Below are 16975 nucleotides of genomic sequence, written 5' to 3'. Positions count from 1 at the left end.
TAGTCATTTCAGAACAAACAAAATAAATGTTGATGATTTGATTTGAATTTGATTTGAATTTAAAATTTTGGGTGCATCAGCACTAAGGCTATTTTGCACCCGTCACATTATACGGGGTCCAGCCCCTTATCGTTACAAATAACAACTCTAACGTTGCAGAACTAAAATCATAAAATATTAAAATCTTCTGACTATCGTTAAAAGCTGAGGCTGTAAAGCGGCACTCAACACACACAAGGACAAAAGAACAGGACAATACAAACAAAATTATACTGGCCATGGAGCCAGTCGCCAGAGCCTCGTTAGTCTTCAGTCCAGGGTGTACTAACGTGGAAGTGAGGTTCACATTTGGGTGTTCTACATGGAAGGTCACCCCTTACACCCCATAAATGTTGATGAATTGTCAAAATGGGCCCATATGCATCTGAAAAATATAATACTGAAATACTAATATTACGGGCAGTTTACCTTGTCTCTCAACATGCCAATATCAGAAATGTATACTTTTTCAATAGACAAAGGTATACCTTTGACAACTATTGAGTTTAAAATCACTAAATGCCTCCCCGATGGAGTAGTGGTAATGCCAATGCCTTGTAATCAAGGGGTCCTGGGTTCGATACCCGGTAGAGGCACATGGTGGTTCGGATTCCACTTTAAACTGTAGGTCCAGTCCCAATTAGCCTATGTGTGCATAGAAGTGGACTTAAAATGAAATCCAAACCAAACATAAAACCACTAAATGCTATTTTCATACAATAGATTAAAGATTCCTCATAATTACTGCCATGGTGTGCAGTACGTTCTATATTGGAAAACTTAGCTTTTGATTAGTAAGGATGGACCAATATGAACTTTTTGCTGATGATTAAAGAATTACTGATACAGATAGCCGATATTCTACCAATTTCAATGAAAGATTGGAAATGTTCCTTGAAGTATTGTTTATTAATGTCTTTAAATAGTGAACATCAATAGACTTTGCATTTGAAAAGAACTGCAAATTTAGACATTTTCTTTACAAAACTATAATATGTGAATAATATGTTTATAACAAAATGGCAGAATTAAGCAATAAATTAAAGGCTATTTACAGATATCCAGGTGTTTCATAAGTACTTGAGTGGTTACACATATTTATTGCAAGTGAACTATTGAACTTACGTTAATGAAACCAGTCCAGAACGAACGAGGAACTCGCACAGTTCTTTTTAACACCTACAAATGTTCAATGTATGCACCACTGGTGAAACGGCATGCATCATCATGATAGAAACGCAAACAGTTTGTGCATGCATGTTTTGTTAATCTGAGAGTTCATATCCCTGCCCCTAGGCAACACTCAAATCAACCACATCACTCATTTTACTCACAGTGTTTTGTGCAATGTTTTGGTCCCAAAGATCACCAGATATTAAACACTGTGACTTCCTTTTGTGGGGTTTCATCAAAGACAGGGTATTCGTCTTACCGATGCTGCGTAATATGGCAGCCTTAAAGGAGGGTATCATAGTAGCGATAGACACTATCGACAGGCCCATGTTGATACGAGTGTTGCAAGAAGTAAACTATCATGTTAATGCATGCCCTGTCACCCGTGGTGCATACATTGAACATTTGTAGGTGTTAAAAAGAAATGTCTGAGTTCCTCGTTTGTTCTGGACTGTTTCATTAACGTAAGATTAATGCTTTACTTGCAATAAATATTTGTAACTGCTCAAGTATTTATGAAACACCCAGTATATATTGGATCAGTAAAAATTGCAGCAATTACCAATATGCCTACATTGGTCGATACCAATAGAGTACCGGTTAATCTGTCCCATTCCTAGTTTCTATGAATTTTAATAATTGTATTGAGAGTCCATGGCATATACTATGGAACCTCAATTTTTGTTTTCCAGGAAAAGCTTAAAATGTAGGAAAACTTAAAATTCAGGAACATGGTCATATTTAGAGGGGGGTTTCTAGGGTTGAACCCCCCCCCCCCCCCGAAACTTTTGGCATGTTGGATTAATGGAAGTTCAGAAACCAAAATCTGTAACCTATTTTCAAAAATTTAATCGAAGCATCACAAAAATACAACAGGGAGACAATGCTGAAACGATCGAACTAGAATTTTCGGACATTTGGAATTCTGAAACATGATTGAAACAGCATTTATTCTCGGAATCGCAGCCCACCCGCGACCCCTCCATTTTAACACGTGCTGTCCTCTTTCCAGTGTTGTTCCTGACTCAGGCTGAAAATTCTCTTACAATTTTTCCAAAATTTTCTATCCAACTTTTAAATTTCCTGTTCGAAAAAGTTGAAATTCCCCCTTGACAGGAGTTCAAACCAAGGATCTCCAGTTTTGTAGCATGTTACGTTCGCGATTAAGGTTACAGTGCACCAGGCTACACACACAGTTTTCAAAATTCAAAAAATTAAGTTTTAATGTCAAACAACAAGAACTTTATGACTAAGATTTCCATCTAACTTTTAAAGCTCTATCTTGAAGGTATTTTAAATGTAATAACAAGATATAATAATTGTGCATTTTAGTACACACTGAATGAAACATAACAAGAAAGAAAAGCTTGTGCTGGATATTTACTCATCTGCTGGATTGAGTAAGCCTCCTCAAGGATAAAACAACAGCAATATTAATAATAATTAATTTTTAATTAATGTAATAATTATTATTTTGGAATAAAATTGGTTTATTATTATGAAATTTTAATTATTATATAAGTATTGTTATTACTTGTATTATTCAAATTTCTGGCAACGCCCATGAGAACAATTATGAATGAACGCAACCCCCCCCCCCCCGATTTTTTTTCCTGCCTACGGCCATGTTCCACTGTAGTAAGTTTTGATGTTTATAAATGGAGAGATGATCATGAGTAAATAACAATGTAGAAATGTTTCGTCAAACAATACTTGAGACATCACTCCTGATTAATGAGAGCCATGGTACACGTATAAACTGCCTTTAAATAGCCAATCAGAACTAACTTTCAAAATACACATTTTACAATTCCAATGAATCTACTAATCACAGAATACCTACCTTTATTTTTACCTTGCTTCTCGTGGGTAGATTCGGGCACACGATGTACACTTCCATCGTCATTTTCATGTTTACCTCCTCAACTTCAATTCCACACTTCTGGCAATAGTATTTGTTGCTGTTCACTTCACAGAGACTTTCACTGTGGCACTTTCCACAAACAGGCCACGTGAGAGCTGTGCCTTCATTCACTCCAATTATGTTACCTACCAAAGACACATTAGAAAAACTGGAACATTAAATTACGAACATGAAAATATGGATTACAAACGCATTTAACAAAACCCGATTCAATTACTTTACCATGATTTCCAGGTACTTTTGAATAACTTTCCACATCACTCTATAATGATTTATTGTATGAATAAGTAAATGTTACAGGGTGTCTACCAAAATAACAAATCCACAATTCATGACTATTTCTTGTCCTTCTTTTAATTTTTCTTAACCTTTATTTATTCGACCCCTAGTTAGGTAAAGTTGGAAATTAGCAATTAATAAAATAAATATTTACTTAATGAAAAACCCTACCAAAAGACAAGTTAAGATGAAAACTGAAGCTGTATTTAACGAGAATTAGACTTGCTTTATCTACAGGGTGGCATATAATGCATCTACCAATATCAGTTGGCAACCCTGTCAGAACGCAGGTGAGCGTGCACGGAAGTCTCCCCATGTATAGGCAATTGCAAGTCTGGCAATCAGTCTGCCATGGAACGTTCGCCTGTTCAGACACAAATTGTGGCAGTGAAGGCGTTCATCTGAAAGGGTTACATTCAGAAGATGCAGCAGGCACTGCGACGACCGTCCAATGAGGGTCGCCATCAACCCATTCCAAACTGTCACGTGATGGGTCAGACAATAGAAAGCCAATGCCAGCATGCAGAAACAGGAGTCTAATGGTAGGAGGAGACAGTTTCTGGCATCCCGATGCTTCTCAATGCAGTGCCTGCTGCATCTCCAGAATGGAACCTGTTCGGATGAACTCCTTCTCTGGCACGATTCGTGCCTGAACCGGCCAAGGTTCAATGGCAGATTGATTGCCTAAGCATGGGAGACTTCAGCTCATGCGCACCTGCATTGCAACAGGGTTGCCAACTCATATTGGTAGATACAATATGTGCTACTGTATTATGGATTGCATTTGGCAGACTAGCGAAGCTCTGTCATCTATCTGGACTCACAGCCAGTATATACTCTTATGTGGGACTCATGTTGTCCCTGCATTTGTGATTGTCCCTTCATCTATCTTATCTTACCATCATTCATCCTCATCTTCGCAATTAGCCAAAGAGGCAGAAAGGTGAGGTAAAATAAACTAAACCAATAAGTTATGGTGATAGCAAAAATTCTTGACCACAAGTATAATATCTTAACTTTTTATAGACTTCATCAATATGATGCATTGCTAGCAACTGTTTGACAACTACTAACCTGCATTTTGCAATATCAAGAATGATCTTAATGTTCCTTCATTTCTAGATGTTGTTTATGGTTACCAAGAAAAACGTAAGTTAATGCTATCTAATTAATCAACTATTGTTTAATTAACATCGTCTTATGCTTAATGTTATTACTACTTGTTGTATTGGTCATTAATAGAGAGACAAATTTATGGTAAATAAAAACTGAGGAGAGCGGTAAAAAAAAGTTACATCGGTGGTATATACCAGTGGTGAAAAAAAAATTTCGGCACACACTTTTGAATGGTGAATCACAGTTTTGGCATGATTATTTTATTTTGCATTTGGAGCGCAATCGGCCAAAGCATTTTAATTAATTTCACCATACCATTACTCATTCTCATCGTCACGATTGGCCAAAAATGACAAATGCGATGCTAAAATAATTTTAAAAAAAATCAAGTTACACAGAGATAAGAGTGGTCACCCACTGTTACGAGAGCGATAACGTCGGTATTTATTGTGCGGGAAACGTTTAACTGAAAGTAGCGCTATTTTGCCAGAAATCCAGTATGCGCCTAGTCACATGGGAGAAATGATTTACCGAGTGAAGTGGCGTGATTTTTTCAGAGATTGAGTGTTCCTGGTCCCTGGTTCGATTTCTAGAGGGATATCTAAAATCTCGAAGATTTTAACTGACTCCGATCGCGAAAACCATAAACTGAGGCGATGGGACTCGATCTGACTATGCATCAGAGAAATCACAATTTGCAGCTTTTTCCGATGTGATCAAAGACATTTTTTTGTACAACTGCTAGTAGCAGGTTACTTTAGACAACTGTTTTGTCACAAATCTGAAGTGTAAACACACAGCCTCGATTGCCGGTTTTTGCGAGTTTCCTACTTAATGCGATGATATTTTGCAGCTAATTTGCAAAAAAGCGTTAATTTCGTGGAAAAGCACACATTTCGCGTTACTTCGCGAATAAAACTCGCACATATTTCATCACTGGTGATGTAGTTATTTGCAGAATGTTAGACATTGCAACGTTTCTTCACATTTCGCATTTTCGCGCATCACGAAAATTCAATGTCCCTAGTCATTAACCCTTAGTACGCCGCTCGGTCTGACGAAAGTAAGCCCAGTGTCGCCGAGGCTTTGAGCGGGAAATTTGAATTTGTATACATAATGGAGAAAAATCGTAATAACTCTGGCACTATGGGACCAATCTACTTCAGATAACTTTTGTTTTGCAGGCAATACATCGGTGCATGCAACCATGTAAAATTTGGATGCCCCAACCGCGGGGGGGTTTACGGGCAGGGGCTGCATCCCCCAAATTTCAATGAAAAAAACATAAAAATGTGAAGTTTGCCCCCTCTTCTCCAGCTACTTTGGGGAGAAAACCGGAACTTTTCCTTTTTTTTTTCAAAGAATGGACCTTCCGCAACAGAATGAAACTTGATTCATGATCGTGGGTGCAATACAATTTGAATAATAAGGCAAAACGTAAAACTCTAGCGAATTTTAGCCAATTTGCATATTATTCATAAAATTGTTATAACTGACACTATGGGACCAATCTACTTCGGATAACTTTTGTTTTGCGGGCAGAACATCAGTGCATGCAACCATGTAAAATTTGGATGCCCCAACCGTGGGGGGGGGGGTTACGGGCGGGGGCTGCATCCCCCAAATTTCAATGAAAAAATCATAAAAATATGGAGTTTGCCCCCTCTTCTCCAGCTACTTTGGGGAGAAAACCCGAACTTTTGCTTTTTTCGTTCGCACTTGCATCTTGTGTAGCTACTGTGAATCTATTTCTCCCTTTTGACTCGGCTCTTTGTGGAAATATGTCCTGAAGGAAACGATTGTGCGTTAGGGATATCGATGAGCTGTTATATGATACGAAGTGTTTATGGTGAGGCGTTTGTTAGTCCTAACAGAGGAGGGAAGGGAGCCTTTGCAATCGTTTATTTTGTCTATACTTCTGGATAGACACATGCTTTAGACTCATGCTTCTGGCCTCTGGCTATCGTCAAGCTTCATTGCATTTCTAACATAGAGGCAACAACACCAAACCTCATCCAATCCCCTCTCTCCTTGCCCTACCCCCCCCCCCACCACTACTTCAGCTGGATCAACAGGTCTAAACACAAAGAAGAATGTGTGCCTTATCAGTACTAAATCACAGCGTTGGAAGCTTGGAGGAAAACAGCATCGTAAATACCAAGCATTTATTGTGTCTGTCAACTGACGAGCGAACACGTGTTTGGGTGAGCCCGAACAAGTGACAAGGAGGGGGGGGGGGATTTGGAATTTTCGAAACACGATTGCAAAACATGTTCCGAACGAACTGTCAGTGTTTCAACCTCAATATACAAATATAAGTGTGGCAAACCCTCGATAATTGTATCTAAAGCTGTTTGTAACATATGTGTTACAGCGGCTACAAGGGACATACTTTTTTGTAACATATGTGTTACGGCGGCAAACTAAGGGTTAATGCAATTTTTTTTCTTGCATTACAATTACTTCATATTTAATGGCAAGATTTATCAGCAAAGTAATGGTTTATCAATGGGAAACCCAGTATCTGGAATCATTTCCAGCATTTTCCTTCATTACATAGAATCTCCAATTGTTAATCAGATAGTTGAAGATACCATACTCTACATCAGATATGTGGATGATGTGCTAATTATTGCTAAAAATGAGAACACCATCATGGACGTGTTTAAATTGATGAATGAATCACATCCTCGCATAAAATTCACCTGTGAAATCATGAATAACAATGTAATTTATTTTCTGGATCTGAAAATCAAAACTACTGACACAACATTTCAAACAAACAAACAAAAAAAAAAATAGCAGGGGGAAAAATACATCCATGCCAATTCAGAACATTCTCGTATAACAATGAATAATGTTGAAAAGAAAGAATCTCTTGGGCTATCGACCAGGTGACTTGTGTAGCCAGAACCCAAAGCTTGCACCTTAGATCGCATGGCCATGATGCAGGACAATCCAAGCTTACAATCGAGTTAAATTTTCCAGTCTGCATAAGTAATAATGTAAAGGTAGTGTAGTCCCTCCCTCTATATATACACACACTCTCTCCCTCCCAACATATGTTTAAAAAGTTCTGCGAACTACAACAAAATATTGTTAAAAGAGTTGTGTAGTGGTTATAGGGTCAATCCATATGAAATCATACAACCTGGTTGCTTGACCATTTTTAAAAAAAGTTTATTTTTTGAGTGGTGTGAGCCTCATATATTGACAGTTCAGAACCACTCTTATTTTATTTTTACTATCATCGATTTGACGATGGCGGACATTTTTTTATCATGGCACGCGTCATTTTCTCCATTCGTAAGCATCAGCGGCAACTTTTTTTTCCCAGCTCTGGTAAGTCCTACGACAATGAGACAAAATCTGTGATGTTAAGCACATTGTTGGCTACAATTATATTTGTGTAATTTTCTAAATATTATTCCTTCATAATAAATTTTAAGGTTAAAATTGTGTATTTTAATCGCTCAAAATGACACTTTCGGACATTTTTTTGAGGGGGAAGGCAGTTTGCTTGACACTTGAATTTTTTTGCGCAAGTACCTGTGTACCAATAGAGTACGTCAAAATTATTTGAAGCTTGAGACTTTAATATTTGTTTTTGTACAGGGTCATAAACATGTACTTTTTGTTAAAAAAATCCAAGTTCAGGGTTAAATATCTCTGGTGGGCAGTTGTTTAAAAATCTGAAATTTGTACACAATACAGTACTTCAGGATAAGTAACTTCAGTAAAAATTTTGAGTTTGAGATTTAATTGGTTTAGGAGATACAAAACTCGTGAAAAATTCAACATTTTGCATTAAATATGGCATGCCTAATTTAATTTCTTATTAACATTTTGTGTTGAAATTCTGCAAACTGTAATTTGGAATGTCAATGAACAACATTACAATCCTGAAATGGCTCTGCAATAAAGTATATATACGAGGGTGTGCTGAAAAGTAATGCTTCCTATGTTTTTATTTTCTTTGTTACCTTGTAAACGCATTTTGGATTTTGAGCAACCATACATTTCACTTATAAGACTTTCCCGCTTCTAAGTTGAAGGTTTGAAACTTCTATCGCCAGGGGGTGCTGAACTATAGCGAGGAAAATGGCAGCATGTAACCATGCAATGTTGGTGAAGCGCCTGAAGTAGCGTGCCGTGATCGAGTTTATAATCGCAGAAAATGTGCTACAAATTGACATTCATCCGAGACTGAGGGAATATTATGGGGATGAATGTGTTAGACATCAGTACTGCACGATCTTGAGTTTATCATGCTCTTACAGAAAACCCACAGCTGAAAAAATCTCAGCTATGTGAGAGAATGGAGTGAAAGGCCAGGAACTAGAACTGATGGAGGCCATCGGAATCGTGTTCAGCTGGGGTTTAAACTCAAGATCGCGCAGTACTGATGTCTAACACATTCATCCCCATAATATTCCCTCAGTCTCGGATGAATGTCAATTTGTAGCACATTTTCTGCGATTATAAACTCGATCACGGCACGCTACTTCAGGCGCTTCACCAACATTGCATGGTTACATGCTGCCATTTTCCTCGCTATAGTTCAGCACCCCCTGGCGATAGAAGTTTCAAACCTTCAACTTAGAAGCGGGAAAGTCTTATAAGTGAAATGTATGGTTGCTCAAAATCCAAAATGCGTTTACAAGGTAACAAAGAAAATAAAAACATAGGAAGCATTACTTTTCAGCACACCCTCGTATATATACTTTATTGCAGATCCATTTCAGGATTTTAATGTTGTTCATTGACATACCAAATAACAGTTTGTAGAATTTTAACACAAACTATTAATAAGAAATTAAATTAGGCATACCATATTTAATGCAAAATATTGAATTTTTCACGAGTTTTGTATCTCTTAAACCAATTGAATCTCAAACTCAAAATTTTTACTGAAGTTACTTATCATAGAGTACTGTATTGCGTACAAATTTCAGATTTTTAAACAACTGCCCACCAGAGATATTTAACCCTGAACTTGGATTTTTTTTTAACAAAAAGTACATGTTTATGACCCTGTACAAAAACAAATATTAAAGTCTGAAGCTTCAAATAATTTTGACGTACTCTATTGGTACACAGGTACTTGCGCAAAAAAATTCAAGTGTCAAGCAAACTGCCTTCCCCCCTCAAAAAAATGTCCGAAAATGTCATTTTGAGCGATTAAAATACACAATTTTAACCTTAAAATTTATTATGAAGGAATAATATTTAGAAAATTACACAAATATAATTGTAGCCAACAATGTGCTTAACATCACAGATTTTGTCTCATTGTCGTAGGACTTACCAGAGCTGAGACAAAAAAGGTGCCGCTGATGCTTACGAATGGAGAAAATGACGCGCGCCATGATAAAAAAATGCCCGCCATCGTCAAATCAGTGATAGTAAAAATAAAATAAGAGTGGTTCTGAACTGTCAATATATGAGGCTCACACCACTCAAAAAATAAACTTTTTTAAAAATGGTCAAGCAACCAGGTTGTATGATTTCATATGGATTGACCCTATAAGAACTTTTACGAACAGTGATACTCGGAGACAACAAAATTAGAAAATAACCAATTGTTTTGTGATTCAAATATTTTTGAATGCTTAATATATATATATATATATATATATATATATATATATATATATATATATATATAATGGATAAAAGCAAGGAGGGCCAAAAGGGCTAAGTAAAAATCAAAGAAGGTAAAAGGAAACACTCACCGGACAGTAGAAATTTTGAATTTTTCTTCTGTCCGGTGAGTGTTTCCTTTTACCTTCTTTGATTTATATATATATATAAATCACAATAACCAAATTCCCATGGGAGATTACACTCTGAAGGCTCCAAAATATCCAGTTAACAAGTTCATAGAGTGATATCAAATAAGATGTTAGTAGCAACTGAAGATATTCTACTATTAAATAGTTTCCTATGGATTTCAACAAGTGCACATTCAAAGATACAACATTACACTGTTCTATAAAAAATGAACTTTTTTTTCTTTCACAAGAACAAAACTAACTGAATCTAGAAGTATTTTTAATGCTGAATGCAAATATATTTTTAGATTTTTTCCATCAGGCAGGGTTTTTGTGTAACAGACGTATAAAGGTTTATGAAATATGGACTTAACATATGTTATTCTGGTTTACCTAAAATGTTCAAGATAATGATTTGTGGGCATATTTTACATTTGAGATATCTCTCTTCATGGTCTAGCAGTAGTGAACCAGCATACAGGGACTCCATTTGCCTTGGAACCTTTTTTCCATTACAGAAATCTGCTGATGGAAACGTTCACCGTGCTCATCGCTGACAGTGTGAAGATTTTCTGGGAGGGAGTCTAAGAAGTGAAAATTTAAAGACCTGTTGCATCCAATAGCTCTGTATGAATTCACAGGTACATTCACTATATCACGAAAGTTTTCTGCTTTATGATTTAAAAAAAAAATGCAACATATTTGAACGACTACAAGACAGCTTTTACAAGTAGATTTAACAGTTTCCAAAAATTGTTCATTAGTCATCTTATTTTCAGTTTCACATCACTGACATTGGAAAATTTAGATTTCAACTGCATAAATATAGTACAGTTTTTATCCATTGCTTTCAGAATTTTTTTTCATGATTCCCGGTTTGATATGCAATGGAGGTAAATACATTATTTCAGGATTCACTAAGGGGTATTTCACACATTTTAAACTCTCAGCGCCACTGCTAGGCGATGTGTTATCTGTAGGGCTTGGTAGTTGAAGACCTATAAATTGCCAAAAAAAGACCTATAAAAAGACCTAAAAATATCAAAAAAAGGACCTTAAAACGGAAAAAAGGACCTTAAAACGGAAAAAAGGACGTATAAATGTGATCCAAATTAATTAATAACTTCAGTTTTAATTACATATTTAATGAATATGCACGGCACCTCCTTATCTGACTTGGGATCTTTGTAGGCACGTGCTGTCTGGTCGTATACACCGTGCTGAAAGCTTCAAAACAAGAGAAAGTTGCCACTCACAGCGCAACCTTCCAGACAAGTTACGGTTAAAGGACCTTGTACCGTACCTGCTTCAGTCGTCCAAGAGTGTTTTTCTCTTGTTTCAGGGATGGTTCAAATATATTTATTTATTTCTGTTTTTATTATTTTTTTTACTACAGAAAGGATGTTTAAGGAGGTGATGAACTGATGATGATTCGAATTGAGATTGGGCAGTAAAAACGTAGTCTAAAGAAGTTAAAGTCGCAAAAAAAGCCGTTAAGACTTAAAAAAACAAAAGGCTAAAAAAGGACCAATAAGCCAAAAAATGCCGAAAAAGGCAAAAAAGGACATAAAACCCACCTTTTTCTGGCCTACAATGACCCAAAATGAACATATATTATGTTGGGCCTCGTCTTCGGACACTAAGGAAAAAAAGGATTTTTCCTCAACTTCCGAGGCCTAGTTATCTGCTTGGTTGTGGCGTATTCTCCACTTCCCCTTTTTTCTCTACTACTTAACATGTCAAAACATGCATAAACTTACTGAGACTTGACTTTCTGATGTCAGCATTAACACAACACCAATACATCTTGAAAATAAACACTGCATATAAGTTAAATACGGGTTAAAGCATCAGATGCCAGGCCATGAAGAACACTACAATTCAATTTCAAAAAGTAACTGTCACAGAAAAACTGTGCCTGATGGAGAAATTCTAATTAGATATTTGAATTCAGAGTTAAAAAATACACCAAACCCGCCATTTAGATTTCTTGTGAAAAAAATCATGTTGACCAGTTTTATTTCAAAACACTAATTAATTTTCATTAATAACAATAATACTACCTTACCTACAGCACACACTAGGTCCTTTGCTAAAGATGTTGGTTGGAGTTCAGGTATAGAAGGCTGACAATTTTGGGTAAGATAAATAAGATCTTGATGCTCCTTTAACAATGTGAACTGATCGCTATTTTCCTCCTTTGTTGACAGTAAAACGGCTTTGGTGTATTTGTCAATATGGAATTTACCTGATCAAAATAAGAACAAGGGTGTGATAAGTGAATTCAGATTCTTTGAAAATCTATGCAAGTAAGATGTTAAAAGATTCAGATATCACAAAGAGAATTATTTTCCTGTAGTTTACGGTTATTACAAGCATAAGAAAACAGTTTTTCTTTGTGACGTTTCAGGAGAACACACGCTCCTTTCATCAGACATTTATTTTCATTTTGACTAAAGATACAGTTTTAACAATGGTTAGTAATTTTTAAACAAAAAGAATCTGTTATATAATGGATGTTGTCAATGTTACATTGTTGTAATATAGCAACTTAACTGTGAAAAAAACAGTCTGTTTTATTTTTATTTAAATTATGAATCCAAAATATCATCAGGCAATTCAAATTCATCATTGTTTTCACAAAGTCTCTTGATGTTTTCTGTTACATTAAATTTTAAAGATGGTGGCTTACTCCATTTGTGAAAAAGAAAACTCCATACTGGATCTATGTTACCATTTTCATTATTTAATTTATTCCAGTGTTCTTCTGCAATGAACGAAGCTTCCCAGACATTCAACTCTGTGTTTCCCGTTAATCTTTTTAAAACCCTTCTCTTTTTAATCAAATGCTTCTCTTCGATGATATGAGTTGACAAACCTGTTCTTGGGTTTAGATTTATAATGTCCAAATTGTGTTCGTGCCATCTTATTGCCATTTTCCTTGCTGTTTGTCCCACATAATCTTTTGAACATGAACAACTTATATTATATATTCCTGTGGTTTCCACATCTGGTAGAGAGTTTCTCATTTTGAATTCATTAAATGTACATTCCAAACTTCTTGGTGATTTAAAAACAATTTTGAAATTAAAACTTCTAAAAATTTTTGCAATTTTATGTGAGAATCCCTTGTGGAATGGAATGCACACAAATTTCTTTTCAACAGATTTTTCATCTTTGTCTGTATTTCTCTTTTCCTTTAGTTTTCTTGCAACTTGTTTTTTGATTTCGTTTATTCTGTTAGTGTGAAAACCATTTTCTTTTGCTATATTAAAGAGCCTTTCTTCTTCATTTTTGATATCCTCATCATTAGAACATAGTCTTTGTGCTCTCAGGAAAAAATTTAAAAATATGTTATCCATTGTTATACGCGAATGTTAAAACCATTGTTAAAACTGTATCTTTAGTCAAAATGAAAATAAATGTCTGATGAAAGGAGCGTGTGTTCTCCTGAAACGTCACAAAGAAAAACTGTTTTCTTATGCTTGTAATAACCGTAAACTACAGGAAAATAATTCTATAATGCAAGCAATGCGTACATACAAGAAAAACTATTATCACAAAGAGTATCACTGTAGTAAAACAACTGAGTACTTTGTTTAATCTTCCTAATTTTCAGATCGACCTTGATCCTTCTTCAGGAATGGAAGTTAAGTCAAGGCATAACATATTTGTATGCATGAAATTTATGTTTATAATAGATAGAGGCATGCATATTTCGTTTTCGACGAAAACACTAAATGTGAAATAACACATTCTAATGTTGATTTTTCATGTTTCTGAAAGGTGTGAGGTGCATTTTCCTACCCTGTTTTGTCACGAAATGATGCGAAATGAACTGCAAAATGCAACACGAAATTTACCATTTATATACCAACACGACACTTTCTGAACCCTGAAGTATCCTGTGAGTTTTGCAATTCACGGAAAATTGATTAATTCTGGTGTAAATGTTTAAGAAGCAAAACGGACCCCTTTATACAGGAATATATTTAATATTATGCTAATGATTTAATGTGCTATTAGAAGGGATATGTTTATTTTGTGTCATAGTGCAGTTTTTAAATCAAATTTTGGATTACATTCACATTTTTAAAACCAAAATGTCATTTTATATGTTTCTTTTTCACGGCTATAACATCGAAATTTCATTTTATTTACCGCTTTTGAACCCGAAATTGACTCTGTTTTTGTAACGATATTTTGATTTTTTATTTACCAAAAATATGTGCCTCTAATAATAGAACTACTAATGTTAAATATTAGGGATCAACCCACATACATTTTTGCCAATAATGTCAAAATTTTGTTTGAAGTCCACTTTTTGCACTGACATGGCAACGGTTTGATTGTTCTTTCTACCACTTTTGGCTAATCACGAAGATGAGTGATGATAAAATGAAATTGATGAAGGGCCACTCGCAAAGAACACCCATTCCCAGCCCGAGATTCGAAGTTGGGGCCCCTGGCATCGTAGCATGCTGTGCAAAGGAGGTCAACAACATGCCATGGGACTGGACATACAGTTTAAAGTGGGATCCCTTTGATTACATGCCTACAGCATTACCACTAAGCCTTTGGGAAGGCCCTTTTCCCGATAATCATGAGGCACTGATATAAAATTTGTAGATACTGATAACTACGGATGTGACGAAGTTGAAAATTTACCGATGCTGATGTACTCACCGATATTTTTTGGAACCGATACCAATGCTCATATTTAACCGATTCCGATACATAAGATTATTAAACAGAAATGGGATGTTATTTTCTGCATGGTATGTACATTTCTATTGCATATCATATGTATATACATACATATTCTCAAGAGATGCGAATGTACATTTGCATCTACAAAAGGTTATGTGAACCTAGAGATTTAACATTAGTACACAAGCAGTTCTTTGAAATGCAAAATGAATTCTTTCCTGCCAGATTCAACTTCAGAAATACGAGATTTGGAAGCACTTCAGGAAGTAATGTACTTCTTCTCTTATCGCAAATCTGTTCAGCAACACTGAACACTGATGCAAGAGGTATGCCCAAGTATTTTCTCAGAACTTGTTTCAGGTTTGAATACTCACTTTTGAATTTCCAATACAACAGCAGATCCTGGTTCAGCAATGTACTGTTTTATTTTTGATTTATAGTTAGGTTGATCCTCTGAATGAGAGTTTGCAATAATTTTATTACAAAAACTCTACAATAATGACGAATCATAACCAAATTTTCAATAAATCTTACAAAACTAGAATATAAAACTTATTAGAAGGTAAAAACTTTAGTATAATCTGTACCGGTTTAAATATCGGATTTTTACCGATTCCAATACCGATGTGTCAATTTCAGCCGATTTTCATACATTTGTAACCGGCTTCGGCACATCCCTACTGATAACCAAACATTCTACTGATCCAATATATAAAAAAGAAAAAGCAAAGGTTTCATAAGAAAAAAGAAACAGCATACAGAGATACAGTGGAACTCCAATTTCACATCACCAGATTTTATATTTTCCTGCATTATACATTTAATTTTCAGTCAATAGAGCAAAATGATATAAAATTTTTCCAGATTTTACATTTTCCTCCATTTTAAGTTTTCTCACCTTGGCCCCTTAAAAAGTGTAAAATCGAGGTTCCACTATATTCTAGAAGGGCAGTGTATGTATTAATTCATAAAAAATATACCACAATTGTAAGTTTACAGAAATAACAGATCCTACCAAATAGACCACTGTGGCTCCTAAGTTTATAATACATTTTAAATTACTAAGCAAAAAACCTGCCTTTCATATATCCAACATCTCTCAGATACAACACTGGAGCAACATCAGTGCTAGGCTCTTCCAATGCTGGAAAGAAACATAAGGGTTTCACGCTGGCAACAACAAAAGGTGTATGCTCGTATTCCCCAGTATGCGTTGTTGCAAGGGAAGGGTCGCTGACGAATATGTGTTCCTGCACAGCAGCTACCAGCTTCACAAGAAGGGTGAATCTCTGTTCTCTTGATGCCTGCAACAGATTTTTTTCACACAGTGAATGCAACATGAAAAGTATGCATTTGCAGTATTATATTAAACATCACAAGTGACTTTCCTTTTAGTATAGTTCCAGTTGTATGTTCCGTAATGAACAGGAACGAGATATTGGTCTTAGATTTAGTTTTATCTCTGTAATAATGGTATTCTAAGTGTGGTTTTAGATTTAACTTTGTATTTTCAGTATATTAATTTTTTACATTATAAGTATAAATGTTTTATTTTTATTTTTTCTACTAGAACAGTGATTTTCAAAAAGTGTAAAGTGTCAATTGCAATATGTATTTGACAAGGGCTTGTTGTAAGAGTCGCCTGTAAGGCCAAAACACACCTTCTGAATAAAGGTGATTCTATTCTACACTAACACATGCCCTTTATACCACAGACAGACCTTGACACAATGTAATCTGTATAACAACAACAACAACAACAACAACAACAACAACAACAACAAGAAACAAGAAACTGTAGGTGATGGCATGGTATGTGCATTTAAGGTATTGTGTAGGTTAAGATTCGTATTTCTGCGTTGCAGCTTATCTTGATGTCCGAATAATTTTGAAGATCCATTGTGTGCATAAACACAGGTTACAGAGTCTAAGAAATAGATGTTGATTGGTAGGTTGGGCC

The 16975-nt window shown here is 35.6% G+C and overlaps 1 protein-coding gene across 1 annotated transcript in view; it reads right to left on the bottom strand.

Moving 5' to 3' along the window:
• LOC145980270 (DNA repair-scaffolding protein-like) overlaps positions 1-16975 on the bottom strand; it is a 61074-nt gene that overhangs the window by 5227 nt on the left and 38872 nt on the right. Inside the window, exons 10-12 of the mRNA XM_083113278.1 lie at positions 16094-16319; positions 12374-12553; positions 3056-3261 (exon numbers count right to left, since the gene is read on the bottom strand). Of these exons, the coding sequence (XP_082969404.1) occupies positions 3056-3261; positions 12374-12553; positions 16094-16319 (612 nt within the window). The remainder of the gene's footprint in view (positions 1-3055; positions 3262-12373; positions 12554-16093; positions 16320-16975) is intronic.

The sequence above is a fragment of the Lepisma saccharinum genome, chromosome 27, assembly GCF_977018435.1.
Source record: "Lepisma saccharinum chromosome 27, izLepSacc3.1, whole genome shotgun sequence".
In the NCBI taxonomy this organism is placed as follows: Eukaryota; Metazoa; Arthropoda; class Insecta; order Zygentoma; family Lepismatidae; genus Lepisma; species Lepisma saccharinum.
Note: the sequence above shows the minus strand (reverse complement) of the source record. Positions and strands in the feature narration are given on the sequence as shown.